Below are 16629 nucleotides of genomic sequence, written 5' to 3'. Positions count from 1 at the left end.
CTTCTGCGGCCTCCGCTCCTTACAGCCCCCATCTCTTCTTTACTCTGCCTGTTTCTTCATTGTTGGGGTTTCCTTGGGTTCCGTAGTCCATCTCTGCTAATTCCTACCTAGCACACGTTCTCTGCATGATTGCATCCATTTCTGCAGCTTTAAATGTCCAAATCAGAGGTTCTTAACCTGGGGTACACGATTCATGGGTGGGCTTCCAGGGTCCTGCATTCCCTGAAACTGTATGCGGCATTGGGGTCCGTGTGTAGTTTTCGGGGACCAAGGTCTATAGTCTTCATCATCTGCAACCTGTCTCGAAGGGGCCCCTAGCCATAGCAATTTTACAGTCTTCCATCCATACCCACCTAGAGGGATAGCAAACCTAGTTAACTGTGCAAAATATATATATTTTTCAGATTGTTAATGGTAGATAATTTGAACAACAAAAAAGTATAAAACAGAGAATAAAAATCAGGTGTAGTCTGACTTTCTGTAGACCACCACTTTAAACATTTTGGTGTCTTTTAAATTAGGCCATTATTTTTTATCAGAGAGACATCTTTACAGATACAACTAGAGTCCACCCCGCTTCCCCCCAACCTCCCTGCCTATCTTAGTTAGGCAGGTATCCCGACAGACATTTTCTATCGCATTTACATGTTATATTCTTTGTTTTTCCCCCAAATTTTAAAATTTATTATTTTACACATAACGTAAAATTTGCCACCTTAAACACTTATTTGCTCCTTTTCTACATAAATGGACTCATACTGTTCTGCAGCTTGCTTTATTCACCCAGCAGTATGCTTTGAAATGCTTTTCATGTGAGAACAAAGAACAGATCTACCTAAAACTTGACATTTGTATAATATTCTGGGTCATGGTTATGTTACTTAGTTAAGAATGTTTTCAGTTTTCTTTGTAAGATAATGCTGCACAATTGGTGTCTCCCTCTGGACGTGCACAGTGGTTTTCTGAAGTAGGTACAAAGAACTGTGGTCAGAGGGCCAGCCCATTTTTTTAGCTGATACTACCAAAGTATGCTTATAAATGATTGTACCACCTTCCCCTTCCACCACCACATTTTAAGGGCTCTCTCCACCTCCCAACATGTGATGACAAAAGACTTTAAAAGTTTTGCCTGTCTGGTGCAATTATTGAGTCAAGAAATAGGAAGCTAATGGCATCTTTATTCACCCCATGTTCAAAGATAGAAACTTCCTCCCTGACTCCTATATTCCTTCAGAAATAGTCAGTCCTAATTTCTTTGATCCGGTTGCTAACATCGAATTCTAACCATCCATATCCCGTAAGTAAACTCTTACCTTCAGGTTTTTGTTTCAGAAAATGTGGTCATCGTAGCACTTAAGTAGTCTTTGCACTGGGCCAGGAGTGATGTAATGAGACCTGTCCTGGAGTCAAAGTGTGGGAGGCAAGGAGCCCCACCAAGCACCTCACCTGCCCTCCTGGCCGCTCCCTCAGGATTCATCTCCCTTGGAACTGAAAGCACTCCCATTAACATCCACTGGACATTTAAAAGTACACCGGACTTAACTTCAACCTTTTGTCTTCCCTGTCCAGGAAGATTCTCTCCCAACACCAACATTTTGTGGGGAAGGAAAGGATCCTGGGCTTCCCCTTCTGGGAAGGGCTCAGCTTTCCCACTGAAGCCTCGCCTGGTCCAAATGGGCCACAAAAGCTCCAAGCTCTTCACAATGGGTGGAGGATGGGTCCTCTAGCCAGGCCAGGGGTGGGGAGGAAAAGGCCCACAGATCACACTGTGGGGAGGAGACACTGAGCAAGTCAGGCAAGGTATGTAACTGCTCCTGGGTGAGGTCCAACAGGAGCCCTTAGCCTCTGCTCAGCAGCCGCTGTGGCTTCCAGAGAACACACATGGCTTTGCCAGCAGGATGCAGACTTTGCTCTTCCCCAGTAGATCTGGGATTGCCCCGTGAACCAGCAAGCACCCCAGTGTGTCCACACTGGAGAAAACGAGAGAACTGGGAGGGGTGTTGTAGCTGAACCATCCCGGCTCTGCAGGGCAGCTCACCGAAGCCCACTTACCTCCTTGTAGGTGGCAGATGTGCCAGTGCTTCATCAGATGGAGGGCTGTGTGGCGAACCTCTCCCCCAGCTCAAGGAGAGCCTCTTCTTATCCACAACCACGAGCCCCCGGCAGGGGCTCTCCAGTCCAGGGAATGTTCTTTTAAATTTAGATCCTGCCTGCTTCCAAAGAGTGTATCGTTAGGCCCTGTTCTAAGTGCTTTTGCTTATATTATGTTATTTAATCTTCACGACAACGCTATAGTTAAGTCCTGTTATTATCCGTATTGTATGGATGAGGAAATTGAGGCCCACCTAAGCAGTTTAAGTTAAAACTTGATGCCAAGTGACCCCATTATGGATAGTCGGTTTAAATTTGGTTACTGAGGCAGGACAAAAATGTTGGACACAGTACTTTGTTCTGATCACAAAGCACATGCAGTGTCTCTCCGGCACGCTTGGGATGAAACTGAAGTAAGAATGTATTCACTTGGTTTGTTGTATTCACTTCGTTTGTCTGTATTAGCAGAGTGGTTGTACTTTCAATTATGCTTTTATGAAATACGGCTGAATATGGAATAACTTGGACGCGGCTCTTTCTTTTAAAGAATTCCCTCCGGGAGGCTGTACGTTCTGAGCGAGACCACCTGCACGTAGTTCAGACGTGGTGGTTCTGTCCTAGATTCTCCGCGTTGTAACTTTTTATAAAATTGTAAGTTGCCTTACTTTTAAAAACAAGTAATATATGCATATGGTAAAAATTTCAAAAGGTATAAAAGGAACATAAATGAAATCTCAGGCACCTTGCCCCCTGTTCCTGTCTGAGAAACTGGCATCCTCCTTAGAGAAGCATGCCCCCGGGAGGCAGGGCACAGTGTGGATTCGTGTCCTCCTCCTTGTTCTGTTTTAAACCCGGAATGCCTTTTGGAGATGTCTTTTGTTTAAAAATTATTTATTTATTTATATTTATTTTTGGCTGTGTTGGGTCTTCATTCCTGTGCGAGGACTTTCTCTAGTTGCGGTGAGCGGGGGCCACTCTTCATCGCGGTGCGTGGGCCTCTCACCGTCGCGGCCTCTCTTGTTGCGGAGCACAGGCTCCAGGCACGCAGGCTCAGTAGTTGCGGCTCACGGGCCTGGTTGCTCCGCGGCATGTGGGATCTTCCCGGACCAGGGCTCGAACCCGTGTCCCCTGCATTGGCAGGCAGATTCTCAACCACTGCGCCACCAGGGAAGCAGGGAGACGTCTTTTGTTACTTTGTTTCTGTTTAGATTCTTGGCTCCTCATGGATTTGCAGATCTTTGTACATTGAGAAAACTAACTTTCACTGTTTGTGTTACAAATGCTTTTCCTTTGTTATTTACCTTTTGACTGGGACCCTGCTCTGAGATCTTTTTTTTAAGTCTTTAATATTTCTTTCAGTGCATTTTTGGTTTCATTTTCTAATTTAACTCTTAGATCCAGGTAGTTTTCATTTTGGTGAAAGGAGTAGTAGGGATTTACCTTTATTTTTTCCATGTTGTTGTAATTCAATAATCACCAGATACTTAGAGCTGCCTGGATCAGGGACAAAATTCCCACCTGTATTTGGGCCTGTTTCTGGGCTCTTCTTTTACTGAACTCTGTCTATTCATGAACCAGTGCTACAGCCTTAACTTACTGTGGCTTGTACTATGTTTTACTGTCTCGCAGGTTTTGTCCGCCTTCATTACTGTTCTTTTTCAGAATTTTCCTGATTATTATTGCACAAATATTTCTGAATAGAATCAGCTCCTCTGTTTTCAAACCTAAATTCACTTATTGGTTAATTTAGGGAGAATTGGCTTTAAAATGATAGTGAGCCTTTCTTTCCCCAAAGGATATGGCTTTTCATTTGTCCAAGTCTTTTATATTCTTTAGTATTTAGAAATTCTTTTCATACAGATGTTGCACATTTATATGTGTATTCTTAAATTTTTTCTTGTCGTTACTCTAAATGGGAGTCTTCCTTTCACATCGCTGAAGTTGTTTGTATATAAGAAGGCAATTGGGTTTTTAAAATAAATGTTTTGTATGTCCCCAGCTTACTGAATTCTCTCATTGCTCACAGCAGTTTTCCAGTTGATCTCTTAGTTTTTCCACATCATCGTTTCTTTCTGTTATCGTGGGTACATAGCAAGGTGCTTCTGCCTTTGTTGTGGGCAGGCTGTGTGTCTGTAGGAAGGGAGCCAGCAGTGGTCTCTTGGATACGTTGTGGAGTGCTGCCTTCCCTAAGCGGCCACAGCCCTCTGCGGCCCCCGTGTTGCTCAGCATCTCCACGGAGGTCGTGCACGGGTCTTGGGCCAGAACATGAGCGCTAGCTTGCTCATGGTCCCGTCATGCTCATCCACAGCCTTCCCACTCGAGACAGTAGCAGCTGTATTGAACCTGAACATTTGGAGGTTTCCTGGACTCTGTCTTTCTCACACACTCTGTCCAGTCCTTCGCAGAGACTTTCAGAGCCCAGCCCTGTGTTGTCGCCGCTGGTGCTGCCACCCGGGTCTGATCTTTGTCATCTCTAATCTGTTCTCACCATCAAACAGGCATGTCGACTGGCACTCAGCCCATCCTCCGGAATAAAAGCCAGAGTCTTTGCTATGGCCCAGAAAGTTCGGTCTTACCTGGCCTCTTCTACTGCCTTCCCCCTGCTCACTCCATACCAGCTGCACCGGCCTCCCACCGATCCCTGAGCCCCTTTGGGCCTGCGTGGTGCCTGGAACACTCTCCCCAGGGAGCCGCGTGGCTTATGCCCTCATCTTCTACCAAGCCTGCCCTTGCACGTCCGCTTCTCCAGGAGGCCCACCCTGACCTAGTTACAGCAGTCTGTGCCCCCATTCACCACATGCCCGGTACCCTGATCCTAGTCTACACTTTCTTTCTTTCTTCCAGAGCACTTAACACCTCCCAGTGTATCTTCTATTTAAAACTTCCAAAAATTGTTTCTTGTCAGTTTCCCCCACCTCACTGAACGTAAGCTAAGAGCAGAGACATTTATGTCCTTCGCCGATATATCCCAAACTCCTAGAAAAGTTCCTAGCAGGAAATAAATGTGTGGATAAATCCAAGAGAACACTGCCTTATATAAACTTTCTTCACACGTGTAAATCTCTCTGGGTCCCTATAGCAACCTGATTAGGTGTGCAGGACAGGGATGGCCAGCTTTGTTTTAAAGATTAACATACCTGTATTTTGTAGAGTTCATGTAATGAGTGTTCACAGTATCTCTCCAACCTAACCCTAGTATAAACTCCTGGAGGATTGGGGCAGCATTTTAGAGCTGTTTCCTCTTGTATGGTGAATCTACATGGCACGAACCTGGGACCAAGACCTGTTGCTCATTACACTGATTCTCTCCTTACAACGCTCTTAGGTTGGGGTGTAGCAATGATTATTGCCCCAGGGTCCTGCTGGAGGGGCGTCAGCGGTAGGCAGGGCACGTTTGCCTGACATATGGGGGGTGTGTCCTTTCCCAGTGTGCTGCCTCTCCTGCCTTCAGGAAATTCTAGGTGCATAAAAGCAGGACGGCAGTGGGTCCCTCTGCCACACTCCCTGCACGTGCCAGCACATTTCAGGGACTAAACTGCCAGGCTTCACGGTGCTTGTCTATTACCTACGTTATAATAACTGACGTCTACTTGTCCTCATGTGCTGTTTGATGGAACCTTTTCATGTATGTTTTCTCAGCCAGTCCCCACTGCTGCACAATGAGTTTTAAACTTTTCAAAGTGTGTGGTCACCTTGCAGAGGTGGGATGGCCCCTAGTTTTGGCTTCGATACTGTGGATGAATTGTGTTCCCTCCGAAACATATGTTGAAGTCCTAACCCCTAGTACTTGTGAATGTGATCTTTTTTGGAAATAGGTTCTTTGCAGATGTGATTACTTAATTTGAGGTTGCACTGGGTTAGGGTGGGCCCGAATCTACTGACTGGTGCCCTTACCAGAGGCAGAGAAGAGACACAGACATGGGACTTCCCCGGTGGTCCAGTGGTAAAGAATCTGCCTTCCAATGCAGGGGACGCGGGTTCAATCCCTGGTCAGGGAACTAAGATCCCACATCCCGCGGGGCAACTAAGCCCGCGTGCCACAACTACTGAGCCCATGTGCCTCAACTAGAGAGCCCGTGTGCCGCAAACTACAGAGCCCACACGCTCTGAAGCCCGTGCGCCACAACTAGAGAGAAGCTCACACGCCGCAACAAAGAGCCTGCACGCCACAACAAAAAGATCCCGCATGCTGCAACGAAGATCCCGCATGCTGCACCGAAGATCCCGCGTGCCACAACGAAGACCCAATGCAGCCAAAAAAATAAATAAATAAAAATACTAAAAAAAAGAGTGATACGCGGGCACATACAGGGGAGAACCCATGTCAAGAGAGGCAGAAACTAATACAGCTGTCAAGAGCCACACATACTTTGTCTTCATTTGGTAGGGATGCTGTAACAAAGTACCACAAACTGGGAGGCTTGAAGGAAACAGAAATGTTTTTTTCACAGTTCTGGATGCCAGGTGTCTGAAACTCAGGTGCCAGCAGAGTTGGTTCCTTTTGGAGGCTCTGAGGGAGTCTGTCCCAAGCCTCTCTCCTACCCTTCGGTGGCTGCCAGGAATCCTCAGTGGTCCTTGGATTGTAGATGCATCATTCCAATCTCCACTTCCATCGTCACATGTTTTTCTCCCTGTGAATCCAAATTTTCCTCTTACAAGGATACCATTCATTGCATTAGGGGCTCACCCTACCCCTGTATGACATGATCTTAATTTAACTAATTAGATCTGCAAAGACCTTATTTCCAAATAAGGTCACATTCATAGTAGGGAGTTAGGACCTGAACATATGTTATGGGGAAACACAGTTCAACCCACCAAGAGGGTTTGAAAAAGTTTATTACTGATTTAGTGAGGCTTTCTGGGTAGAGCAACTGGCCTCAGGTTTTGTTTTGTTTTTTTGTTTTGTTTGGGGGGTTGTAATGGGGTGAGGGTCCCTAGCTAGTACCAAAGAAAGGAGCCCTCAGGCTCTCTTGTCTGCTGGCCCAGATGTGGGGCAGGTCAGGAAGTGGAAGATCTTGAAAGCTATTAGCATCAAACAGCAAAAATTGGGTCAAACTATTATCCAAAGTTATTAATAATATACTGTCAACTACGTTATGGTAAGCAACTGCTCCATATTTAGTCTCCTTTTGTTAGATTTTCTATGCCGTCTTGTTTTATTGGCACCACCCAGTGAAGGAGCCAGGTTTGTTGCTAGGAATTAGCCCTGCTCGCAAGGTTTGGACAGTTTATTCTTGGCCTTGAGGGGCACTGTCCAAGGAGTGCCCAACTCTGCGGTGGTAGCAGGCATCTCCCTTTCAGAGGTGGGTCTCCTGAGTCAGAATGTCCAGGTATAAATAGAAAAGCTCCTCAGGTAATTCTGTTGTGCAATGGAAAAAGAGAATGAAGGACACAGAAAGTGTGCCTTGCCCTGTCTCCTAGGACTGACAGCCAGTGAGGCGGGTGGCCTAGAGTTGTCAGGGTCTTGACTCTGCCTGCCAGACTTGAAGGGAGCCCTGTGCACAAAGCAGGATGTCTGCTTCCTAACTTTGTAAGAAAGAACTGTTAGACACACTTGGCCCTCAGGGTGGCATTCAGATCACTTCTTGCCCTGGAGAGAAGTCTGTGTGGGGAGGTGCCCCCAGAAGGGAAGTTGAGCCGTGATGCCACAGCACCAGGGCTCCAGGCCTGGGCAGCATGGAGACCAGGAGCCCATGCCCGGGCCGGACCTCTGTGCTGGTGGCCCCCAGGCAGGGCCTGAGCTGGGTTCCACTTTTGGCTCTATGCCCCGGGGTCTTGAAAGGACCAACATGGGCCTCAGGAGAAGACCAAAATCTAAATAGCCCTTAATGAGGAAGTAAAACGGGACACAGAGAATGTAGTCCTATATATCCATTAATGCAATGAGCTACAGCAACATGAATAGGTCAGAAGTAGGAGGCGGGGGTGGGGGAGGATTGGTTAACATATTGAGTAATTGTTCAAAAGAGCAAAGGCATTTTTTGGGTACTTTTCTGTATATTTGTCTTATTTTTGGAATCAGAAAAAGACATTAGCAATTTTCAAAAACTGCTTTGTAGAAGGCCGCTTTGCTCACGTCTGGGGCCACTGGAAGCACTGCTTGTTTTCACTCCCTTGGTCTTGTCTGCCTGTGGAGGCAAGAGCAGGCTTGGCAAGACTTGGAGTTGGCAGATGGGCTGTTTTTTATGGTTTTTGTAATTACCAGCTGTAATTATAAGTTACCTAAAACCTATCTGAGCCTTACAAATAACGAGCCAAAAGGGAACCAGAAGATTCATGTTCGGGTTCTGGCCCTGTGCTTCCTAGCTTGGTGATGTTGGGACGCTTAGGCTGCCATAACAAAGGACCACAGACTGGGTAACTTAACGTTTGTTTCTTGCAGCTCTGGAGGTCGGGAGTCCCAGGTCACGGTGCAGGCAGATTCAGTTTCTCCTGAGGTGTCTCTCCCTGGCTTGTAGATGGCCACTGTGTCCTCACCTGGCCTTTTTCTGTGCACCTGCAGAGAGAGCAAGCTCTTGGGGGTCTCCTCCTCTCATAGGACAGCAATCGCATCAGATCAGGGCCTTACCTTTGTGACCTCATTCAACCTTAATTACTCCCCTAAAGGCCATATATCCAAAAGGGTTTCAACATCGGAATTTGAGGGGACACAATTCAGGCCATACAGGTATTGAAGCAGAGTTGTAAATTAAAAAGCATTGCACAAAGGTGAGATTCTATTGCTGTTCTCTCTTGCAAGACTTGGCTCTGCTTCCAGTTTACAACACAGAGACTCAATTAGGTGTGAACTTTGTTGGCAAGAATCAAGAACAGATTTATATGTATATTTTCAGAAATTAGCACAAAGTCAGGGTTGTCCCTGTGATAATTTCACTCTTGTTTTCTACTTTCTTGCATGGAAAATATAGGGTTGGAGTTAAGCTCCTCTCGTGGGAAATCCTGGCGAGTGTGTCCTGAGAGCCTGTGTGCAGTGGGAAGAGGCCAGGCAACGCCCTGGGTGTAACTACCTGCCCTCTGCCCTTGTCCTACCTGGGTCTCAGCGCAGGGCTCCATGCCACCACCAGGCCGGGCCTGCTTCTTCCCCTCTGGGAAACTATTTTTTTTTTTTTTTTTTAATGGGAATTATTTATTTATTTATTTATGGCTATGTGGGGTCTTCGTTTCTGTGCGAGGGCTTTCTCTAGTTGCGGCAAGCGGGGGCCACTCTTCATCGCGGTGCGCGAGCCTCTCACTATCGCGGCCTCTCTTGTTGCGGAGCACAGGCTCCAGACACGCAGGCTCAGTAGTTGTGGCTCACGGGCCCAGTTGCTCCGCGGCATGTGGGATCTTCCCAGACCAGGGCTCGAACCCGTGTCCCCTGCATTGGCAGGCAGATTCTCAACCACTGCGCCACCAGGGAAGCCCCTGGGAAACTATTTTTAACCAGTCATGTTTTCTTTTTTTAAGGTTACCTTTTCTTCTTATTACTAAAGCAATATATGTTCTTTGCGGAAAAATGAAGAGAAGACAATGAAAAGTCCCATTTTTATCAGCATCAGGGTCAGATTAAGTCAGAGAGTTGCCTAGTACTCTGCACTGATAAAGTGGCTAAAACAGCCGCGGACACAGTGACCACTGAGGTTACTGGAACTCCCTTCAGAGGGCTGAGGATGAGACCTTCAGGGAACATGCTGGAATAACAACCAAGCGTCCTGAAATCCTTCTTTCCTCTAGGAGGGTGGATTTGATTAACACAAAACAGTTCTTTTGCTGATGAATTAAATGGAACTGGATTGCTTGTCTCTGAGGGGGCCTGCCACAAACTAAAGTTTAAACCTGTACACTCTTGGAAGAATATTGGTTTGAAGGGGTGCCAGATTACCAAGTTTTCTTGGGGCACACACATATCTGATTCTCGCCCTGACCCTGACTAACAGCATTACTTTAATAGCTCATTTAGTTTTATTAAATCAATACATGCCTCTTCTATTTAAAAAATTCAAATAAGACAAAATAAATGTATATCATATTACCCAGAAATAACTAACCACTATTAATTTTAAAACATTTTATTTGGAAATAATTTCTAGTTAGAGATAAATTACAAAATTAAAAAGACCCCTTATACAGAGTCTCCTATTCTTAACATTTTAGCTCATTGACCATTCTCATTGACCATTCTTTCTCTCTTGCTGTGTCTCTCTATGCGTATGCATGTGTATACACACACACACATAAATACACACGTATATAATTTTTTTCTTAACCATTAGAGAGTAACTTGCATACATCACCACCCTTTGTCCCTAAATCCTTCACTGTCTTATTTCCTAAGAATAGAGATATTCTCTCACATAACCACAGTACAGCTATCAACATCAGTAAACGTGACATTGGTAGCACCTATATTTCAATTTAGTCAGTAGACCCCAAAATGTCTCCTTCTAGTTCAGGATCTAGTCTAGGGTTAGGTACTGCATTTTTTTCTTGTCTCTTTAGCACCCTTAATCTGGAACATTTCCTCAATCTTTTTTTTTTTCGTTGGTGACATTCATACTTTGAGATACTATTGTTCTTCCCCTCTAGCATAACATTTCATTTTGGGCTTGTCCTTATGATGAGATCAGGGTTCTACATTCTCAGCCAGAATGCTGTATAGGTGATGATGTGTCCTTCCTCAGGGTACCACAGCTGGGGGCACACATAGCCATCTGTCCCCATGGTCACTGGCTTTGATTATCATTGCTAGGTTTTATTTTTCTCCTAGCACCTAATAAGCAACCTGTGAGGAAACATTTTGAGCCTGGGCAGGTATCTTGCTCCTTGTCAACATTTTCCTGCAAGAATTGGCGTTCACTGGTGTTGCTAGCTTGAACCATTCTTGATTAGGATGATTCTGAAAGTGATGCTGTGCTAGCTGCAGCATCCTTCACATGCTGTGATAAACAAGAGCCCTCATTCCCCCCCGTTTGTTTATCTATTTGTTCTCTATACGGGCTCATTAATACCTGTTTTTCAATGGTGTTAAATTACCTACTGTATTTAATTATATTCATGCCCAAATGGACTCACACTTGGTAGTGGGAGCCCCTTCAAGCTGGCTCCTGTGTCCTGTGACATGCCCCAGCATTTTCTTTTTTTGAGCACTTCCTAATTTTCTGAAATAAGATGCTCAGGCTCATCTTGTTCTTTTGCTGCTCCAGCCCTGGAATCTGTAATTTCTCCAAGGAGACCTGGTATCTGTTAGTGTGGAGTGATATTAAAGGGTGCTTGGTATGCTCACTGGTACTATAGCGTCTTTGCTTCGTGGCCCTTTCAGTGGACAGAGCTAGGAAACGTATGCATGTTTGCACAAATGGGTACACTTGTATACAACGAGCACGCATATAGAAATCACGAGTACACACCAGTACCTCCAATTCCAGTGTACCTCTGTGAATTCTTTTTCTAACTTCCTCCATTCCTTATTTGTACACCCTTTCTTCAACAGTGGAACCCTGACTTCTGATGAAATCAACACATTTACTCATTCCTATGATATACCCAAAATAGTTTATTCTTAAATAGACTATACTTATCAAGCCTACTTAAATTAATTCAGGATCATCCCTCCCTGCCCACACTATTAACTTTTGATGAACATCCTTCTAGATCTCCCTGTATACACCTATAGATAAACAGACATAGTTTTATTAAATAGTAATCACACTGTACATACTCTTCTATAACCTGACTTTTCCCCCCACTAATGAACATATCATTAACATCATTCCATAACATATCATACAACATCTTTTTGTCCACAAAATGAGATCCATAGAATATTTTTTAATGATTGCAGAATAAGACTGTACCATAATTCCTATTATTGTACTTTGATTTAAAAGGCATCCAGGGGACTTCCCTGGTGGCGCAGTGGTTAAGAACCTGCCTGCCAATGCAGGGGACACGGGTTCGAGCCCTGGTCCGGGAAGATCTCACATGCCACGGAGCAGCTAAGCCCGTGTGCCACAACTCCTGAGCCTGCGCTCTAGAGCCCGCGAGCCACAACTCCTGAGCCCACGTGCTACAACTATTGAAGCCCGCGTGCCTAGAGCCCATGCTTCTCAACAGGAGAAGCCACCGCAATGAGAAGCCCGCGCACCGCAACAAAGAGTAGCCCCCGCTCGCTGCAACTGGAGAAAGCGTCCACTTTTTCACTGTTATATATAAAGTGGGCATCAACATATTTGTAACTGAATTTTAATTATTTCCTTAGGGTAGAAGTGGAATTACTGGTCAGAGGATATGTATAGTTTTATGTTTTTCTCAATGGCTGTTTGCTCTGTCTCTCAGTTTTTGAGAGTGCTGGTTTTTCTAGACCAGTGTGGGCACTTTTAAAAGCAGAGAAGCCCAGGCCTGGCTTTGAGATGCTAGTTTCGAGGATCTGGAGTGTAACCAGGGTTTGTAGTTTCTAAAGGCTCCTCAGGAGATTTTGATGTGCAGCCAATTTGATAGGTGAAAGTGGTGTTTCATTAATTTAATTATAATTTTCTTCTGAAATTGTTTCAGACACTCAGATTTGGGAGAAGTGGCCCCAGAAATAAAAGCATCTGACAGACGAACAGCTGTGGCCGTTGCAGGTAAAGTCGGGCTTGTGTCCACTCGGAAGCAGATCTGTTTCTTCTGGCCCATTGGGATTCTGGATTCCAGCACCACCCTGGGCTGTGGATCACGGACCTCAAAAATAAATAAGCATAAGGTTTTTATTTTCCCTTTTACAAGAAGACCCATTTAAGGGTCTGTTAAGCTTCCCTCATATATTCAAAATAGGATTCACTTTGAAAAAGGTATTTACCACACAGTTTTACCGGGAACACATCACTCCAATTTCAGCGCGTTGCTGTTCCTGCCATTCTGAGCTGTGTTGAGGGCAACTGTCTAGTTTCTAAGCTGGGCACACCTGAGAGTGAACAGTGTGTTTTGTTGGGACAAGAGGTATGAAGTGGGACTGTCCCTAGGAGACTGGGGCTTGGAGTCTTCCTAATCATGGTCCTTTTAAGCTGGTTTTTCTTCCTCTGGGGATTTGTGGGGGTGGGGCTGTAGCTGCCCCTGATGACTTCAGCTTTAAGGTGTGGTGGCCACACTCTAGACATCTTAATTTCTCTTAATAACTCATTTTGGATCTATCTTTCATTAATTTGGTGCTTCTCAAAATGAATGTGTTCTATTGGATATTAATAGCGTTATGCAAAAATAACCCCACAAAAATACTCAAATACGTTTGGGTTAATCCAATTTTATTTTATTCATTCAAACAAATATTTATTGACTATTTACCATGTGCTGGCCTTGTTGTAGGGATTGTGAATATAGGAAACAATAGTGAATGCAATGGCCAAAAGTCCTAGTCTTCATGGAACTTAAATTCTAGAAGGTTGGCACTATGGGAGTTCATGGCCAGTTGGTCAAGGCTCATAGCAAAGCTGGGATCAAGCGGTAATTGCCCAAAGCCCTTCAGTGTCTCAAGATCTTGAGTTGTGCTACTCAATACACTAGCCACTAGGCACACACTTTAAAATTAAACAAAATTAAAAAATCACTTCCTCATTCACACTAGCCATATTTCAAGTACTCTGTAGCCACACAGCGAGTGGCTGCATGTTTAACAGTGCAGAAATAGAACATTTGCTCCATCACAAGACGTTCTATTAGAGGGCATCGGTATAGAAAGCCAGGAAAGAAAATTTGAGAGTGGGCTGAGGAGAAGAAACGACCTTACTGGCCTACTGTGAGCTAGGTTGCCCTATTACAACAGCCTCATAAGGTAGTTATTATTGGTCCTTTGTTTCATTTGAGGAAACTGAGGCTCAGAGACCTTCTGGTCCTTCCCCCAAATTCTATCTTTGTGTGTCTCTCCAGTGAATAAGCCTTGTGTAATTATTTAAAAAAAATTTCTCCCTGAGGTATGTGAATTCCTCTTCAGTACATATTTTATTTTTAAGACTTAAAGTAAGCTCTTCAACCTATAAGATTAAAAAAAAGTTGTATTGAGGTATAATATACCTATGGAAAAGTGCCCATATTGTAAGTGCATGGCTTGATAAAGTTTCACAAACATGAACTGACCTGTGTTAACCAGCATCCAGGAGAAGAAGCCAAACAAAACATCACCTAAGAAGTCCACCTTCTAATCACTTCCTACCTGGCCTCTGCCAGGGGTAACCACTCTCCAGACTTCCAAAAGCATAGATGTAGGGTTAGTTTTGCCTAGTTTGTGCTTTATATGATCATCCTATAGAATGTATTTGCCTTATCTCAAGTCTGAGGACTCTAATTACTTCATAACTCATTCTTTAAAAAATTTATTTTAAATCATTAAAGAGAATTCTGGAAGATGGCACAGCAGGAAGCACCAGGAATCCTTCTCCCCACCTGGACAACAGTTGTGCTGGCAGAATCTGTCTGATGTAATTATTCTGGAACTCTAGAGTCTGTTGAAGGCTTGCAGCTTCCAGGGGAAGAATTAGAGGGTAAATTGCAGTTAATTTTGGTCAGTTTCAGCTCTTAAAATAGTAGCAGCTACCCATCTCCCACTCCCAGCCAAGTGGCAGGCAGCTGCGCACATGATCTTAGAGCAACCTGACACAGCTTGTGGGAATGAAGGGTGGGCAAAAAACCCCTGCCCTCCAAATATCAAGTATCTATGCTCTAATTGCTGATTGCTGCTTCTGATCACAGAAGTGAAGACAAAGAGGGGGGCAGCAATTGTCACACCTCCAAACATTGTTGCAAGCCCCTCCCCCTCCAGCTGAAGTGATTTACAGGGGAATTAAAAGGACAACACCTTCTCTGCATCATTTTTTGCTTATTTCTCTTTCGTAAGCCACACATTAAAGACTAGAACATTCAAAAACAACTGCATAGGGGCTTCCCTACTGGTGCGGTGGTTAAGAATCTGCCTGCCAATGCAGGGGACACGGGTTCGATCCCTGGTCCGGGAAGATCCCACATGCCGTGGAGCAACTAAGCCTGTGCACCACAACTACTGACCCTGCGCTCTAGAGCCCGCGAGCCACAACTACTGAGCCTGCGTGCCACAGCTACTGAAGCCCACGCTCCTAGAGCCCACGCTCCACAACAAGAGAAGCCACTGCAATGAGAAGCCCGCTCACCACAATGAAGAGTAGCCCCTGCTCGCCACAACTAGAGAAAGCCCACGCACAGCAATGAAGACACAACACAGCCAAAAATAAAAATAAATAACTAAAGAAAAAAAACAAAAAAAACCCCCCAAGAAACAACTGCATCTATGGGGAAAATTAGAAAGTGATTGTGCATTCCCAGGAAAATGCTCAGAAAAGACCAGAGAAGACCTTAAGTTTACACCTTAGGCTGATCCTCAGCACAGAGACAGCCAACAACAATCAAAACCAAAAAACAAACAAAAAATAACAATAGCAAACCCTGGGTAAGGTGGAAGAATCTGATTTCCAGAGTTACCACATTATTACATTCAGAGGTGTTCAACAAAAACATCATAAAGCATACAAACAAACAGGAAACTATGGCCCATTCAAAGGAAAAAAATCTATCAACAAAATCTGTCCCTGAAAAGACTGTGTCAGATATATTAGACAAAGGCTTTAAAACAACAATCCTAAAGATGCTGAAAGAACTAAAGGAAGATATGGAGAAAGTCAAGAGAATGGTGAGTGAACAAAATGGGAATATCAATAAAGAGATAGAAAACCTAAAAATAAACCAAAACAAAATTCTGGAGCTGAAGAGTACAATAACTGAAATGAAAAATTCACTAGCAGGATTCAAAGGCAGACTTGGCAGGCAGAAGAATGAATCAGTGAACTTGAAGATAGGACAATGGAAATGATCAAGGCTGAGGAACAGAAAGAGAAAAGATTGAAGAAAAGCACACAGAGCCTACTGGACATCATCAAAAGGACCAAGATACTCATGTGGGAGTCCCAGAAGGAGAAAAGAAAGAGGCAGAGAGAATATTTGAAGAAATAATGGCTGAAAACTTCCTGAATCTAAAGAAAGACATACATGTAATCATCCAGGAAGCTCAATGAACTCCAAGTAAGATGAATTCAAAGAGACCTACACCAAGACACATAATAATTAAATTTTTAAAAGAAAAAGAAAAAGAAGATATCTTGAAAGCAGCAAGTGAGAAGCAAATCATTACACACAAGTGATCTTCAAAGAGATTATCTGCAGATTTCTCATTAGAAACTTTGGAGGCCAGAAGGTAGTAGGCAGATATATTCAAAGTGCTTTAAAAAAAACCCTGTCAACCAAGATTCATGTATCCAGCAAAACTGTCCTTCAAAAATGAGGGAGAGGGACTTCCCTGGTAGCGCAGTGGTTAAGAATCTGCCTGCCAATGCCAAAAATAAATAAATAAATCAAAGAAGAAAAATGAGGGAGAAATCAAGACATTCCCAGATGAACAAAAGCTGAGGGAGTTTGTGACCACTAGACTGGCCCTGGAAGAAGTGCTCAAGGGTGTGCTGCAAAGACGAACATTAGACTGTAACCCTAAGCTGTACAGAG

At 44.3% G+C, this 16629-nt stretch overlaps 1 protein-coding gene across 4 annotated transcripts in view; it reads left to right on the top strand.

Moving 5' to 3' along the window:
* LOC118900792 (up-regulator of cell proliferation) overlaps positions 1 to 16629 on the top strand; it is a 98951-nt gene that overhangs the window by 68999 nt on the left and 13323 nt on the right. For 3 of the 4 annotated variants that reach the window (XM_036863559.1, XM_036863555.1, XM_036863556.1), the window contains one exon: positions 12625 to 12695. Coding sequence is in view for 1 of the 4 variants with exons in the window: in XM_036863555.1 (XP_036719450.1) it covers positions 12625 to 12695 (71 nt within the window). In the remaining 3 variants the exon portion in view is untranslated. Of the gene's footprint in view, positions 1 to 2723; positions 2743 to 12624; positions 12696 to 16629 lie in introns of those variants that run through there. The other variant, XM_036863558.1, reaches the window with a different exon arrangement.

Source organism: Balaenoptera musculus, chromosome 9 (genome assembly GCF_009873245.2).
Source record: "Balaenoptera musculus isolate JJ_BM4_2016_0621 chromosome 9, mBalMus1.pri.v3, whole genome shotgun sequence".
Taxonomy (NCBI): Eukaryota; Metazoa; Chordata; class Mammalia; order Artiodactyla; family Balaenopteridae; genus Balaenoptera; species Balaenoptera musculus.
Note: the sequence above shows the minus strand (reverse complement) of the source record. Positions and strands in the feature narration are given on the sequence as shown.